The 16,645-nt window shown below is 45.3% G+C and overlaps 1 protein-coding gene across 4 annotated transcripts in view; it reads right to left on the bottom strand.

The window, feature by feature from the left end:
- Positions 1–16,645, bottom strand: part of LOC135205651 (probable C-mannosyltransferase DPY19L3) — a 248,398-nt gene that overhangs the window by 183,873 nt on the left and 47,880 nt on the right. For all 4 annotated transcript variants that reach the window (XM_064236474.1, XM_064236473.1, XM_064236475.1 and 1 more), the window contains one exon: positions 7,077–7,183. In XM_064236474.1, the coding sequence (XP_064092544.1) occupies positions 7,077–7,183 (107 nt within the window). The remainder of the gene's footprint in view (positions 1–7,076; positions 7,184–16,645) is intronic.

Raw genomic sequence — 16,645 nt, 5'->3', positions numbered from 1 at the left:
GCCTACTTCACATTCTTTGCAGGTGAGGTAGAAGGTATCATCAAAGGTAGAGGTAAAAATTCTTTAAGCCCAAATCTGAAACAAGAGCTTGAAGAGTTCAACAGAAACGTTCAGCCAGGCGACACACCTGGCGTGCGCTGGTGCACGCTCGGCGTCCACTGGAGCGCGCTCGGCGTCCATTGGAGCGCGCTCGGCGTCCACTGGCGCGCACGCTCGGCGTCCACTGGCGCGCACGCTCGGCGTCCACTGGCGCGCGCTTGGCGTGCACCAGCGCGCCCCTGGCTTGGGCGTCCGCTCTCAAAAGCTTACTGCTACTATGACTTCTTTTACGTATTTCTCGGTGGAAAGACGGACACGAGTTCAGGCGACGTTCGCCTTCTTACTTCTCACTGAAACGCATAACGAGAGAGAGAGAGAGAGAGAGACGCGACGCGTCCTCTTCTATAAAGCTTCTATTTAGAGGGCGCGAGTCCATCCGAAAGCTCCAACCCTGCGCGGGGAGGACGCTTCGGAGGACGAGAAGCAATCCTTCAGGATTCGTGCACGTGCACGCACTTAGGCAGTCTGGGGATTTTCATCAGAAACTGCCGAAGGCACGCCAGATCGGTGGGGGTTCCTCGTAACCCTCCTTCGGCTTTCAACATGCTCTCTCCCTCGTTCTGGGAGTCAAGCAGAGGTCCCGGCCTAGAGGCGAAACGAGGCCGATCTGACGCACCCTCCACTACACAAGGGGTATCACTGCACTTCTGCACTTCACTTTTACTCTCTAAAGCAAGCACTTTCGATTCTAAGTTACGAATCGAAGGAGTATCAGAGAAAGGGCAATTTCTCTACAGACACTGCTTAGGGCCCGAAGGCAACACTGCAGGGTTAGGAGTAACAATTACAGAAGTAGCACTTCACAGCAATGAAGGAGAGCGAGCACCTCTCGTAGACATATACATAGCCCGTAGGCCATACTACAGGGTTATGCAAAATAAAGTCTACAGGAAGGTTAGCAGGTTCACTACCCTGACTTTTGTTACTGATTAATTGCGTATATACGAATCATACGTCTTCCTTACGGAATTAGACATGTTTACTGATTAATTGCGTACATACGAATCATACGTCTTCCTTACGGAATAGACAAAGTCTCCCACTCCTTACATGACAAATCTCAACAAAGAAGCAAGACCCATACCCCTCGTACATACCAAGTGCGAATCTACCGAAGCTTTCGGTAGCCACACCCTATCTTTGCAGACAACCCCGTCTGAAACTAGCCTAACTAGATTCAGATATTTTATGCAAAAATGAATCAAATTCAAATCAATTTAAGATAGCGTATGCCTAGCCACAAATCCAAGTGAATAAATCAAAAGACAATTAGGATACTTAGCGGCAATGAAGTTTCCAAAATCCTAAGACGGAGGTACTGAAAACAGGTGTTTTCAGCACCGGCGACAGAAAAATTATGAATAGAAAATGGGAATGATTCCTGATACCCGCCTCCCAGCGGCGGGAATGGGTACTAACCACCTGACTCCCACTGCGTGTGTCGTAAGTGTTTAAATTTCTGTCGGATTCGGAAAAATACAGCTATATATATATCTGACAGGTAAGTTTCATGAACAAATAAAGTTTTAATTATACTTACCCAGTAATTATATCACCAGCAGTTAAAATCCTGAAATTCGTGGGTCACGCTAATTTTCTATTTGTTTTGGCCAGGCAACAGTGCCCCGCTCACTTTCAGGACAAGAGAGAGGAACAACTCGGCAAAGAACTCAGTTTGTTTATGCTTCACAAAAATAAATCCATGCTAGGGGACAGAGGGTGGGCTCCGATTATATAAACTGGGTATCATTAAATCCTTATTTTATCATAAAAATGTCATTTTTAATTATACAACTACCTCTGTAATTATATAGCTGATTCCATATTAGATCAAGAACATAAAAAACTTTGTAATTAAACTGTTTGTTGATTCCTTACCTAATAAAAGTTGTAGCAGGAGAATACTGCCTCTTGTTGTCACTCATCTTATCATGTAATGGCATTGTGGAGAAGCCCTGTAGAGCCTATTAGTACAAAGTATTGAAGGACAATTCTGATGGCTCACAAATGATCAAATACTTGCCCTTGCCCAGGGATCAGTACCAACCGATCACCAGAAAACAACTGTCACCTACATCCAAAACAATTATTGAATAATTACCACCACCATACCAAAGGACTGGAGGGCACTACAGGTACTCTGTACCTCCAGGCTTCCCATAAAAACATCACCTTACATCAAGAAGAATAAGGATTTAAGAAGGGTTGTTTTCTACACTTCCTTTCCCAACACTATACCAGCCGCAAGAAACGGACCCAGGGTACTGCACTCTTCATACACTGTCTCCACATCACAGAGATAATAAGATGCATACACAGATTTGCACTTCCAATAAGTTGTGAGGGGTAAATTCCTCTTAAATGCAAGAGAATTGGCTATTGCTCTAATTTCCTGAGCTTTAGCCTTGCAAGTTGGGAGAGCATCTTCCCGAGCTGATGAGTGTGCTTCTCGGATAACATCCCTCAAGAAACAAGCTAATGCATTCTTGGACATAGGTCTAGAGGTGTTTTTAACCATACACTAAATATCACTAAAACTTCCATGAATGTCTTTCGTTCTGCGAAGGTAATATCTTAATGACCTCACAGGGCACAAGGTCCTCTCTGCATCATCCCTATCCAGGACATCCGTCAAATTAGGGATTGAGAAAGAATGAAGCCACGGATTAAAGGGGGACTCGTTCTTCGCTAAAAAACCAAGGGAATAGGAACAAGTAACATTCCCTTTTGAAAAGCCTATTCTCTTATCCAGCACATGAATCTCGCTAACCCTCTTGGTGGTCGCCAAAGACACTAGGAAAAGGGTTTTTATAGTTAAGTCCATCAGACTAAGCTCATGCATGGGCTCGAAACGAGGCCCAGACAACCACTTCAATACAATATCAAGATTACATGGTACCATATGAGAAACCTTGTTTTGAGGTATCAAACGATCTAATGAGACCCGAAATGTCTGGGTTGGAATACATATCCAAGCCTCTATGCCAAAAACAGGCCAACATGGTCCCATAGCCCTTGATGGTAGAGGTTTAAAGGTTTTTCACCGACTTAAATGAAGCAAAAAATCTGCTATTTGCATCACAGAGGTTTTAGAAGAAGATGTTGGCATTCTTACACCACTTTCTAAAGATTCTCCACTTGTTTTGATATATGTTGTTGGAGGATCTTCTTCTACATATTGCAATAGCTTGCAAAGCTCCCTTAGAAAACCCTTTCTTTCTAAGGAGTTTCGTGACAGTTTGAATCCTGTCAGGTCCAGAGAAGACAGGTTTTTGTGGAATCTTTGGAAGTGTAGTTGTCTGAGTAGCTACCTCTTTTGCAAAAGCAGCCTCGGGAAGTCCCTAACTGATCTACTAGATCGGGGAACCATTCCTTTGATGACCAGAAGGGAGCAACCAGGATAAGAGATACGTTGCTGTGCATCAGGAACTTGTTCAATACCTGCCTAATTAAGCTGAATAGAGGGAAGGCATAGATATCCTTGTCTGACCAGTCTAGAAGAAAAGAATCCTCTGCCCACGCTTGTGGGTCTGCAACTGGCGAACAAAATAGGGGGAGACGATGGTTCCGAGACATGGCGAATAAGTCTAGCATCGGTTTTCCCCACAGCTTTTGCAGGTCTAGTCAGACCAGATGATCCAATGTCCATTCCGTCAGAAGGACTCACTTCCGTTGACTTGGCTTGTCTGCCAAAATGTTTAGCTTCCCTTGGATGACTCTGGTTACTAGACAAGTTTTGTTCTGCCCAAAGGAGGGGATCTCTTGCAGCCTCTTAAAGAGAGAAAGACCAAGTCTCTCCTTGTTTCCTGACATACGATAGAGCGGTTGTGTTGTCTGAATAGACTGCCATCGTTTTGTTCCGTACTCCTGAAGTGAAGGACTGAAGGCCCAGATGGATTGTTTTCAGCTCCTTCACAATTAAATGTAAGGACCTGTGTTCTTGAGACCATACTCCTGAGACTTCGCTTTTCTCCAGAAGCGGTCCACATCTTAGGTTCAATGCATCAGAAAAGAAGTTCAGGACAAGGTTCAGTTGAAAGAAAGATCTTCCTTCCGATAGTCTTTCTGCTGAATTCCACCAAAGGAGGTCTGCTTTTATTTCCTGTATTATTGGAAATACATGCGAGTCTGGAAACTCCTTCCTGTTCCAGCTCTCTTTCAAAAAGAATTGCAGGGGTCTGTGATGAAGCCTGCCAAGAGATACAAACTATTCTACTGACAAAAGGAACCCCAGTAGACTCATCCAACCGTTTGCCGAACATTCATTTACGGCCAGAACTTCTTGGATATTTTTCAGGCACAAATCTACTCTCTGGGTTGGAAAAACCCGAAAACTCACTCTGAGACGCTATTATTATTTCCAAATAATGAATCCTTTCAGTGGGAGTCAACTGATACTTTTTGGAATTTACAAGGACTCCTAGCTCTTGCACTAAATAGAAAGTTTTCTTGAGGGCACACTAACTTTCCAACTGGGCTCAATCATCTAGATACAATGAAATTCATACTCCCTGAAAATGGAGCCACTTCGCTATGGGAGCCATCACCCTGGTAAATACCTGAGGCGCCATAGCCTGAGGAAATAAGTGCCTCTTATACTAAGGGGAACACAAAAGGACTGACCTCTGAGAGGCAGTGACTCCTTTATCTGTACAGGAGCAACAGAGCTCTCTCTTCTTGAGTGTTTCCATTGTGTAGAGAGAGGCTAAGTTGTGGGAACCATCTCTAATCCACTAATCAATGAATGAGAAAACTCCTATGCAATCTCCCAAGAAGTTCTCCTGGACTGCAGGGCAAGACCTAATCTTGCGGGCCAGAGTGCCAACTGACCAGTCAAGGAAATTAAAAGACTTCAAAGACTTTAAAATGGATCTTCAAAAAATGCGCCAGCTCTGAGCCAGAAAACAAAATCTTCGCCGAAGAAAAAGCCTAGCGCCTGGCTGCATCTACCAAATCCAAGAAATCCCCCTCTGAAGAGGCACAAATCCCCAAAGAAGGAGCCTCTTTCGTAGCATATGACAAATACCTGCACCTGGAGATTCTGGAGGGCGGAAAACTAAAAAGGTCCTCCCTTGTTCTCTCTTTTCCACAAGCCAGGCATCGATCTCTTTTAAAGGCCTTCTTGGCCGAAGAAGACAGAACCATTTTAGGTATGTCAGAGGGGTTAGAGGGTATATCCATGACAAATGTCGATACAGGCAACTGATTATTCAACGTGAAAAAGGATGGATATGTGGCCAGCAGAAACATCATATGAGCTACATGCGCTGAAGAAGAAGCCTCTTGTTCCCCTGAAATCTCATCCTCTGACGAAACGGGAAAAATCCGCATGTGGGGGCTTGCGGTGGAAGTACCTCCATAAGAGTCTGGGTTGAAACAGCCTCTGCAGGAGCTAAGGGGCACCAAAGCATTCTGGTACTGGAGGAGTCAAGACCGTTGACACTTGCTGAACTGTCAAGGGAGCTTGCTGAGCTGTCATGGGCGCTTGCTGAGCTGCACGACAGAAGGCTGAGGAGGAGTAGCGCAAGCAGGCGCTATCTGGCACTTGATCGAAGGGGGGTTGGGTGCCAATTGGCACTTGGCTGCCTCTGGCTGCAAATCCATTGACCGCTCCACAACTACAGGAGGTGCATTACACATAACAAACACTACATCTTGAAGAGGAGCCGAAGAGTGATGATGAGCCTTAGGAGCAGGAGGAACGTCAACTTCCAAGAGGCAGTCGGATGAAAAACGTTTGGGACTATCCCGATGACTGCATGACGGGCGCGGTTCTTTAAACTTCTTTGTGGGAACCACTGTATCTGGAGTGCACCTCTTCAAAGGTTGTGACTTGCTTCCTGAGCACCACTGGTGCCATGGAGAGGAATCATACAAGCTCGAAAGTCTATGCACGTCCAGGAGGAGGCCTTTCCAATGGCTCTCCGTTGCAACCTGGGAAACAACAAAAGATTGCACTGAGGAGGCGACTGCTTGTGGGCACAGACTCCACAACCTCCCTTGGGCTACCAGTTTGACTCCTCCCCTGCGCTGGGGAGTGACAGTGACCTTTGCCTAGGAGAGTTGATGGAACGTACAGCCACCTCCTCCATTGACACAACACTATCGCTCTTCGCTTTGTCCATCAGGACCTTAACAGACACACCAATTTGCTCCATCGTCTGTACTAACAGGGCGAGGCGCTTATCAAACTTTTCCTCAAGACTGGTAATGGGGTTGGGATCAGAAGTGTGGGAGCCTGCAACAGAAGACGGTATGACGAGAGAAGTGGGTGTGGAAGCCAAAGATATCGCAGGGACGCTCATATCATAAATCAAATCTGAAGAATCCTGGCTAGCTGGTTTTGAATTAGCCCTATGTAAAGCCTTTCTTTTCTTGTCTATCTCTAATTTCTTTAAATGAGATTCTAAGCTTTTCCACTTTCTCTCGTCTCAATCACGACATTCATTGCACCTAAGATCAAATGAACACACTTGTCCACAACAATCAATACATAACGTATGACAATCATACAATTCCTTGGTTAGCCTAGTCTTGCAATCTTTAGCGCAATACCTAAACCTAAAAGAACTGTGTCTAAATGATTTGCCGAGGCGGCCAATACAAGAACAGAGTATTTCACCAATTGTGATGATACTAAAGGAAAGTCAAAAAATTTCAGGAATAACTGCCACTGACAACCATCTACAACCATTGGCTGGTAGAAACAAACTGAGCTCTTTGCCAACCTGTTCCTCTCTCCTGCCCCGAAAGTGGGTGAGCACTATTGCCTAGCCAAAACAAATAGAAAAGTAGCGTTAACTGCTAATTTCGGGATTTTAACTGCCACCCGAGTGAAACTCTTAGCTATATAATTACTGGGGAAGTTGTATAATTAAAACAATCTTTTAAAAATTTACTTGTTCAAACACAACTAGCCAATTTTACCAGTATCAAAATAAGTTTTCTTTTTAGCAATAATGCACTCTAGTACTTACTTATAAACAGCACTGAGGGTAATTTCAGGAAGCACATTGAATCGATGAATTATATTTATAGTACGGCCATATTCTGTTTTATTATCTCTTACCAGCTCTCTAATACCCTAAAAAGAAAAAAATCAAGTATTATATATATATCCAAAGTAGCATGAAGGAACATAACTGAGAATGTCCTTAAATCCACAGTAGAAAGGTAAGTGAAACAGGTACTTGGAACATGTACTTTTGTGGTATATTCTACATTTTCAAGTTCATATGGAAAGAGGATGAAGGTGTATTCCTGGATGGAGATTTAAATTCCTGGTTGACGTGGCTTTAATAAAGATGGATTCCAAAAGATCCTTTATCAGTGATCTTTGACCCTGTAGATTATTGAGGAATTATCCCAGTTAATAGCATGACCTGTCTTAAGCTGATGATCTGCGATTCCATTATTTGTTAATCCTCTTGATGTGGCATATTTGAGCTGAGAGCATCTAACCTTTAGTTCCTTAGAAGTTTGCCCAATATAAAACTTATTACAATCTTTACAAGTAATACAGTGGGGCACCTGTATTCATGTTATCCAGATTCGCGGACTCAACGGATTTCTTTGGACCATATCTACCCATTACTCGCAGGATATTCGCCTATTTGCAGTATTTTTCTATGAGAAATATCCAGAAATTCCTGGTTTTTTAACAATTTCATCATAAATTGCACTTTTTGTGATAAAAATAGTTAAACAACCACATATAAAAATTTCTAGTGGGTTTTCTTGAGTTTTACCTACCAAAATAGGCCGTTTTCAGCGTTTTTACAGGATTCCAACTATTCGTGGATTCTAACTATTCACGGGGGGTTATCTGGTACACATCCCCCGCAAATACGGGGGTACCACTGTGCTGTATACAATATTGTTTGAATTTGGAAGGCTATTCTTAAATGGTTTATTTCTTAAAATATTATTATACTATTTAAATACTAAGTTAATATCAATAGTTTTTAAAATGGGTACAGCAAGATTGAAATTAGGTTGATATGGTATTGAGAATATTCTTAAATTCTTTGTTAATACGTTTTTTTTGCTTTATTTTTACAAAGTTCCCAAAAATATGGAGGTAATATATGACTCGTATTTTATCAATAATTTTAAATTCATATTCTAAAAATTCTGGACTACAAATTCTAAGCGCTTTGAGATACATACTGAGAAATGTTGACATCTTAATTTGTTTAAAATTGTTAAGAGTAAAAATGAATATATGACAAGTTATTTGTGGGTTTCCTATACAGTGGTCCGCCCATATTTGCAGGTGATGTGTACCAGACCCCCCTGGAATAGTTGGAACCCCTATAAAAATGCTTAAAACCTCCTATTTTGTTAGTTGAAACTCAGGAGAAACCCGCAAAAAAAATTTTAGACCTTTTTTTTATGTATTTTTACAAAAAGTGCACAAAAAAGAAGCACACACACACAAAACAGGAATTTGTGGATACATTTCTCATAGAAAAATACTGTGAATAGGCGAATTTTCCGCGAATAATGGGGAAATGTTCCAGAGAGAAATCTGCAAATGCGTGAGTCCTTGAATCTGGAGAACGCAAATACAGGGGGTCCACTTAAGGGATTTTGACGAAGGAAAAATCTATTTCTGGGTGATTGGCTCGTGTCGCCCTATGAAAGGATCCTTAATATCATTCTTTCTAGGTAAAATTAATCTAAAATTACCAGAGAAAAACAAAATTAAGAAAATGTCAGTAAAACTGACTCGCTCACTCTTAAAAAGAAGTGTCGGTATGATAATAGGGGCGAGTGGGGAACACTACCACGAGACAATCACCAATTAGAACTTCCAGTCAGAATCCCCCCAAGAGAGAGCTGATACCAACGGGCGATGCAGCCGCTACTACTACTACTAGAGGACGCCACGGACAGCAGCGCCCCTAGCGGACATCCTTAATCTAAAAACATCTTGTCCTGCAAGGGGGGGAAAAAACCATAAAAGGGGGGGTTTCATAGGGCGACACGAGCCAATCACCCAGAAATAGATTTTTCCTTCGTCAAAATCCCTTTTCTGGGCTCAGCTCGTGTCGGCCTATGAAAGAGTACCAGAGAAACAGACAAGATGGGAAAAAAGGAACAAATGAAAAGCAGTGTAAAATGATGGATATAATATAAGTAAATCAATTACAGCATACAAATTAAGCACTTAAACTAACTTATACTAAACAGTAGAACAACAGAACGTTAGTAATCTTAAAGTACTTAAATGGTAATTATAGTAAATTACAGTGATGCATGTAATATAAACAAAAAGGGATTTACTTGAACATATTTACAAAATATACAAACACATTGTGTCCTACCCTAGCATAAAAATAAGGGTAGGTACACTGAAGTCCATCATTAATACAAGTTTGGCAAAATATATACAAACACATTGTGTCCTACCCTAGCATAAAAATAAGGGTAGGTACACTGAAGTACACTATCAGTACAAGTGTGGATGTCCCTAGCAAAAAAAAAAAATAAGGGACAATCCACTATATGATTCAGCGGCTAAGGCTATGATATTCGAGTAGCCTGGCGATAGAGTGAGGCATGTTGGATGATGTAGGTAGAAAGGAGACCTGGATCTATACTACAACTACTATACAGTATCAGGGGAAACAATGTTTCCCGCTGCTACTGCTGAAAAACTTTTAAAGATTCCAAGGACTTTAGATAATGGCGTTTAAAGACTGTCGGGGATTTCCATCCAGTATACTTTTTTCAAGATCCTGAAATTCATATGTTGAAAATAATTAATTGAGGTGGCTACTCCCCTGATATCATGTGCTTTTGGAAATGACTCAGGATTGGCTTGTTTAATGAAGTAAAGGATTTGTTGTCTAATACCTTTTACTGACAAAGTACCACCTTTTTCTCTCATGAAGAGAGCACCTGAGGATCTTGAAGAAGTACGAGATAGAAAGGCTCTAAGAGTTGATACTGGGCAGAGAGAAGGATCCTGGGGAAGTGGATAACCTTCCAAGGGGCCCACCTTGCAAGAGGATCCTCATTTTGGCTAAAAAAGCTACGATCCGGAGCAAGTAGAACTTCTCCTGATGGGAGGAATTCCACATGACCCGCATCCCTGGATAGAGCCGACAGTTCTGAAATTCTAGCTCCTGAGGCTAGGCTTAATAAGAATAATGTTTTCCTCAGGAGCATTATGAATGTACAAGATGAGTTGTCAGTATCTGAAGCTAGTTTGAGGACATCATTTAAGAACCATGAAACTGTAGTAGGCCTTTGGGAAGGTCTAAGTCTAGCACAGGCTTAGAGATAGACGTGAAATAAGATTCAGTCAGATCTATCTGAAAACCTACTTGAAAGATTTTCTTCAAAGCCGATTTATGAGTGGTAATAGTGCTAGCCTGCTAAAACCTTTTTCAAACAAGGATCTGAAAAAAGGATTATAGCCAGATTAACTGTCATGGTTGTAGTGTTCGATTCTTTCAAGAAAGATGCTAATTTTTTAACAGCTGAGTCATATTGTCTAATGGTTGACTCTCTCTTATCTGATTCTAGGAAGAGAATATTCTGTGGATCAATATTAGCATCTTTATTAGCCGCAAACTTCATGAAGTCCATAAAGTTAGGGTCTGGAGAATTCCTGAGGAAGCGAACACAGTCCTCATTTGTACTGATTGTGATAGCTTGGGATTGAGGATCCGTTGAGGTCGGAGACCCAATTCCAGAAGAAGAGGATACCAGTTGCTCTTGGCCAGTCCGGTGCAATCAGAGCTACTATCCCTTTGAAAGACCTTAGTTTGCTTAGGACTTTCAAGAGAAGATTCACTGGAGGAAAAACATAAATTCTCCTCCACTGATTCCAGTCCAACGACAGGGCGTCCGTGGCATAAGCCAGAGGGTCCAGGTTGGGGGCCACATAGCAAGGGAGCTTGTGGTTCACTTGTGAGGCGAAGAGATCCACTTGGAGACCTGGGACTCTCAGGCTTACCCACTGGAATGACCCGTCGTCTAGAGACCATTCTGATTCCAGAGGAACTGACCGGGACAGCGGCGCTGCTATCACATTCTTACTCCTGCCAGGTGAGTGGCAGACAGATGCCATTTGTGTTTGTTTGCTAAGGCAAAGATGGCTATCATGACAGTGATTGACATGCTTGGACTTGGACCCTCCTCTGTTGATGCAATGAACTACCACTGCACTGTCCAAAACTAGCCTTAGATGAGACTTCTTCGGGGGAAGCAGTCTCTTCAAGGTAAGAAATACCGCCATTGCTTCCAACACGTTTATGTGGAGCTGGCGAAATTGAACTGACCAAGTCCCCTGAACCTGTTTGAACTGAGAGTATCCCCCCCACCCGGACAGGGAGGCGTCCGTGTGAATGGTTAACACTGGAAGGGGATATTGAAGGGGGTACTTTCTTGGCTAAGTTCTTTACTTTTGACCAAGGACGGAGTTGATTGCGGAGGATCTGTGGGATTACTGACAACTGTCTCGATATTTGGTGTTTGCTCTTGATCGCCAAATTCGATTTAAATCTTTCAGCCTTGCCTTCAGGAGGATATCTGTTACCGAAGCAAACTGAAGGGACCCTAGGATTCTCTCCTGGTTTCTCCTTGACGTTTGTTTGCATTTGAGAAATTGCCTGACAGATTTTGCTATTTCCTTCCGTTTGGCCACTGGAATTGACAGATTGTGGGAAGACAAATCCCATTGGATTCCTAGCCACTGAAAACGAGACTCTGGAGTAAGTCCGGATTTCATTTTGTTTATCTGGAACCCCAGATGTTCCAGAAAGTAAACTACCTTTTTGGTGGCTTTGAGACATTCCTCGACTGTTGGTGCCCAGATCAACCAATCGTCGAGGTATGCTGCTACCATGATTCCCTGAGCTCTCAATTGTTGTACAACCACTTCTGCTATTTTTGTGAATACCCTGGGGGCTACATTCAGACCGAAGGGCATCACTTTGAATGAGAATGTTTGATTTCCTAGCCTGAATCCTAGGAATGGGCGGAAGTGCCTGGCTATAGGGATATGATAGTATGCGTCTGTAAGATCGATGGAGCATGTGACGGCTCCACGCGGAAGTAAGGTCCTTACTTGCGAGAGGGTAAGCATCTTGAACTTGTCGCAACGAATGAAAGAGTTTAGCTTTGACAAGTCTAAGATTACCCTTCTTTTTGTTGAGCCTTTCTTTGGCACGCTGAATAAGCGACCTTGAAATTTTAGATGCTTGACTCTCGCAATAGCTCCTTTCTGAAGGAGTTCTTCCGCGTAATCTGTCAATTCCTCTGATGGTATCTGGTTGGAATGATTTGATTGGAGGAGGCTCTTTGATCCAACTCCAACCCAATCCTTTGGACACTATGCTCTGTGCCCAATTGCTGAACACCCACCTGTGGCGGAAGAGGAACAGCCTCCCTCCTACCTGGGGAGCCTCATTGTTGATGGGCGGGTTGACCACCACGCCCTCCTCTGAACTGCCTGCTCCTTGTTGCCCTTCCTGCGCCACGCTGACGAAAGTAACCTCTCGCCCTACCTCTTGGTTGTTTGTAACCTTGAGCCTCATATGAAGGGTTGAAGGCCGGCGAGATTGCGTAGGAGGTGGATGGCTGTGATTGAGGGGACAACAGGAGGATGGGCTGGTTCTGCTTCGAACTAGCAGGTTGTCCTTGTTGGTTACTGGGGACACCTGCACAAATTGCTTCTGTTGCTGGTGTTTCTGATACGGCTGGAACCTCTTACCAGCCTTCTTTTGCTTCTTACCAGCAGTGGGGACGGATTCTTGTTTCCTCTTCGAGGAAATACCCCACCTAGCTCTAAGGCTCTGGTTGAGCCTAGCAGCTTCGTGGTGCACTTCGTTGACAGCGGACTCTGGGAAGAGATCCGCTCCCCACATGCTAGAAGCCAAGAGTCTATTCGGCTCGTGCCTAATAGTTCCAACCCTCCTGTAGAACATGCTTCCGGCAATTCCTCCTAGCCTGGAAGAAGTCGAAATAAAGCGTCTGTTAGTACCGTTCTGGAACTGAGATTTTGCCAAAATCTTGAACAGCGGTTCCGTAGCATAAGAGAGAGCAGCCATTTCCGTGATTATAAGGAATTGAGGGACCTGCCAAACCTGGTTCGCGCATCAAACTCTGCCTGGATTAGGGAATCCGGCAGCCTTGGTAGCTTCTCGCCGAACTGGTCCATGGCGCAGTCCGGTTTGAGCTTACCAAGCGTGAACGTAGCTGGTAAGTTCTCCCACAATTCTCCGAAAGCCGGGAAGAGCGGAGAAGTAGACTCCGCCTCCCTCAACTGTGGGATGGGCTCATCCTTGAGGACTGCCTGAAGGGACTTCTCTAATAATGTTTCGTGGCGAACGGAAGAGAAACCTCCTCTTCCGTCGCGAAAATAGTAAAGGGACTCTTGTAGGCCTGGAGTTTAGTGTTCGTACACTCCCAGTCCTCAAGGCAGTGAACCCATTCCCGCTGAGCATGATCTCTACTATATAGGACAGACTCTCTAGAGATCTTGTCTTCCCTAGTCAGAGCCGTTACCGTCAGCCTAGCATAACCTCTGAAAGGCTGCGTCAGACCCGGAGGGTAAAACTCGAAGTCCTCAATCCTCCGAGTTCCACACTCCGGGATAGAGATCATCCCATCCTTGAAAGGAGCGTAGGCAGCTACTCTCCATGGGTTCTCCATGGAGAAAGCTGGCAGAGAGTCGTATGGCGGGAGTTGGAGAATGCCAGTGCTTGGCACTGGGGAGACTGGAAGAGGAACCTGAGATAGCCCGGCTACTCGGCTCCTCATTTCTCCCTAACCCTGTTAGAGAGATCTTGTATCGACTGGCCTGATTGAGACAGAGTGCTCGACAACTGTGCGAAACATCTGCTCGAATCTCGTCCCCAGGGCGGAGACTTGCGAGCCAACCAGCTCGCCCACCTGTTGCATCACCACTGCTGAGAAAGCAGAGGGATCAAAGGTGCTAGGCCCTGCTCCTCCTACCGGCGTAGCCGGAGTGGAAGCGGTGGAGGCGGGAGAAGGCACTGGCTCGGCGGGAGCGCGAGCCTTCTCCTTAGAAGCCTTGCTTCTAGAGCTCTTTGAGTGAGAAGAGCTCGGCTTCGCTTTCACCGCGTCGGCGTAGGAAGTCGAAGACTTCCTAGCCGAAGAAGACGAAGACGACTTCCTAGAAGTTGTCTTGGCCAGAGTCTTCGGTTCTCTCTGTCCCTTCACCTTTGGGGGTACAGAGAGAGCGGGAGAGCGGGTAGGGATCTCAGATCCCACAAAGCCTTGGAAAGAAGCACTCGAAGAAGGGACAGGAGAAGATCCAGGAGCACCCAAGGAAAGACCTTGGGCGCCCGACACACCTACCTCAACCAACAAATCCTCTACCCCTACCGCCATGGGCTCGATGTTAAGGTCCAGGGCAGCGACGTCCGGGCACCGACTCCTGGGAGGCTACGACCCCAAAGGATTGCTGGAGGTCTTGCTGGATGGAGGCTATCAGAGGGGCGCGGACAAGGGGTCAACGTAACCAAGTCGACTTGCCCGCGGGGAAGATCTGGACGGCCAGCTTCTTATCAAGAATGTATGGCTGGCCTTTGGCGGCGTGTTCTTCCCGAAGCCGCCCACCCACGCTTTCAGGGTAGCGAGGGCGACTTCCCTCACACCAGTAGCCTGAAAGAAAGGCGAGATTAGCTTCTAGTGGCGGAACGGGGTTAACAAACTTATGACTAAGAGTTGTTAGTAAATGATAAGGAAGCCTATAACGGACTTACCCCATCTCCCAGCTGACCGACTAGGTCGTAGCAGATGGCGCAGGCTTCTGGGTGCCAGACGATCATCTCATTGTATGACGTGGCACAGGGGGGCGTGAGACCTGCACTCATCGTGTCCGCAGGGGTCGTACAACGTCGCGTTGCACGCTGGGACCTGACAGTTGGTAGCCTGTAAGTGGAAAGATACATGAGTACCAGGTAAACACTTACAGTCTAACAGATGCTCCGCTGGTGCCGGAGCGATAAAGTTAGATTAAACCAGAGCCCCGCCAAAATACGTGTTGGTAACCAGGTTGGTTGTGTGCCCTAGGCTATAGCTCCGCTGATGGCGGGGACACAAAAGGAAACCAACCAGGAGAGGTGGTAATTGGAAACCACGACGGAAAATGGCGGGGATGGTAGATATTAATAATAACATTACACAATTCATTGAAAATTAGGGTATATCCTTAAAATAAAAATAATACAAACCTCTCTCCGCCCGTTCTTCCTCTAGAAGAGTGCGCGGGTAAGAAGCAAGCTCCCTTCCGGTAGCGGGGAGAGATGTAAGGATATAGTAGGCAAGCAACCGACCACTAGTAGTGACCACCCCGCCCGCTAGCGGAGCCAGTCAATCTATAACCCAAAGGTTGCCCCGGACTGCGACGGAAGGCTCCTTTCGTTATAGTGAGGGAGGTGCTGAGCAAATGGGGAGGGGGGGAGGAAGGTCTCGGCGTAACACGGCGGGAGTGAGAGGAGGGGGGAGGGATGGCTTACTCCTCCCCGCCTCACCGACTACCCGCAGGAGACCCGGGTACCTCTCAGAGTGGTCGCCCTATACCCCCCGCTGGGAGGAACCCCTGGCCACCTCAGAGAGGGAGAGAGAGAAGGCGACTGAGGTTGTCATGACAACCAAGGGGTCCCCAGCACCTCCCTATATCAGAAAGGGAGGGCAGGGGCAGGGTAAGGTGCGATGGAACACGTGACCGCAAGTGGCCTAGGCCGCGAGCAACACAACCGTGAGAGGGCCACGTGAACCAGGCTGTACCAATACAAGGAACAAGCACCTAGGCTAGCCTAACACCCTAAAAATAATAAATATATACATCGAAAAGATGGAAAAGACACTTTTAGTAAAAGAGAAAGAAGCCCAGGAGGAGGCAGACTGTTCCAAGAAACAGAAGCCTACTCGGAGCCAGCGATAGCCGATGAAGAGCAAGAGCCGGGATGCTGGGCCGGAATAATAATAATAGCCCTAAATACCAAACTAAGAGATATGGTAGGAGGGCTAAACTAGCTAAACTCGATGTAAAAACAATGAACGTAATATAGTAAGCCCCATAAGTATAAGAAGTCCCAGTATGGAGGACCGGGAATTCTTAACGAGGCAGCATGGCGCCGCCACGAGACAACCGGGGAAAGAAAAACCGTATATGACCTATTTAAGAGGAAAATACTGGTACCCGGAAGATAAAAATGCGATAAAACATTACTTATGAGTTACTTAACTTAGCCGTGGCAATAGCAGAGCGTTCCATGGTAGATTAAAGAGATAAATCCCGTAATAACACAGCACAAGGAAAAATGCGTCTTGACGCTAGCGCTAAAAATTAAGGATGTCCGCTAGGGGCGCTGCTGTCCGTGGCGTCCTCTAGTAGTAGTAGTAGCGGCTGCATCGCCCGTTGGTATCAGCTCTCTCTTGGAGGGATTCTGACTGGAAGTTCTAATTGGTGATTGTCTCGTGGTAGTGTTCCCCACTCGCCCCTATTATCATACCGACACTTCTTTTTAAGAGTGAGCGAGTCAGTTTTACTGACATTTTC

This window comes from Macrobrachium nipponense, chromosome 24 (assembly GCF_015104395.2).
Source record: "Macrobrachium nipponense isolate FS-2020 chromosome 24, ASM1510439v2, whole genome shotgun sequence".
In the NCBI taxonomy this organism is placed as follows: Eukaryota; Metazoa; Arthropoda; class Malacostraca; order Decapoda; family Palaemonidae; genus Macrobrachium; species Macrobrachium nipponense.
This window is presented reverse-complemented; position numbering and strand designations above follow the sequence as displayed.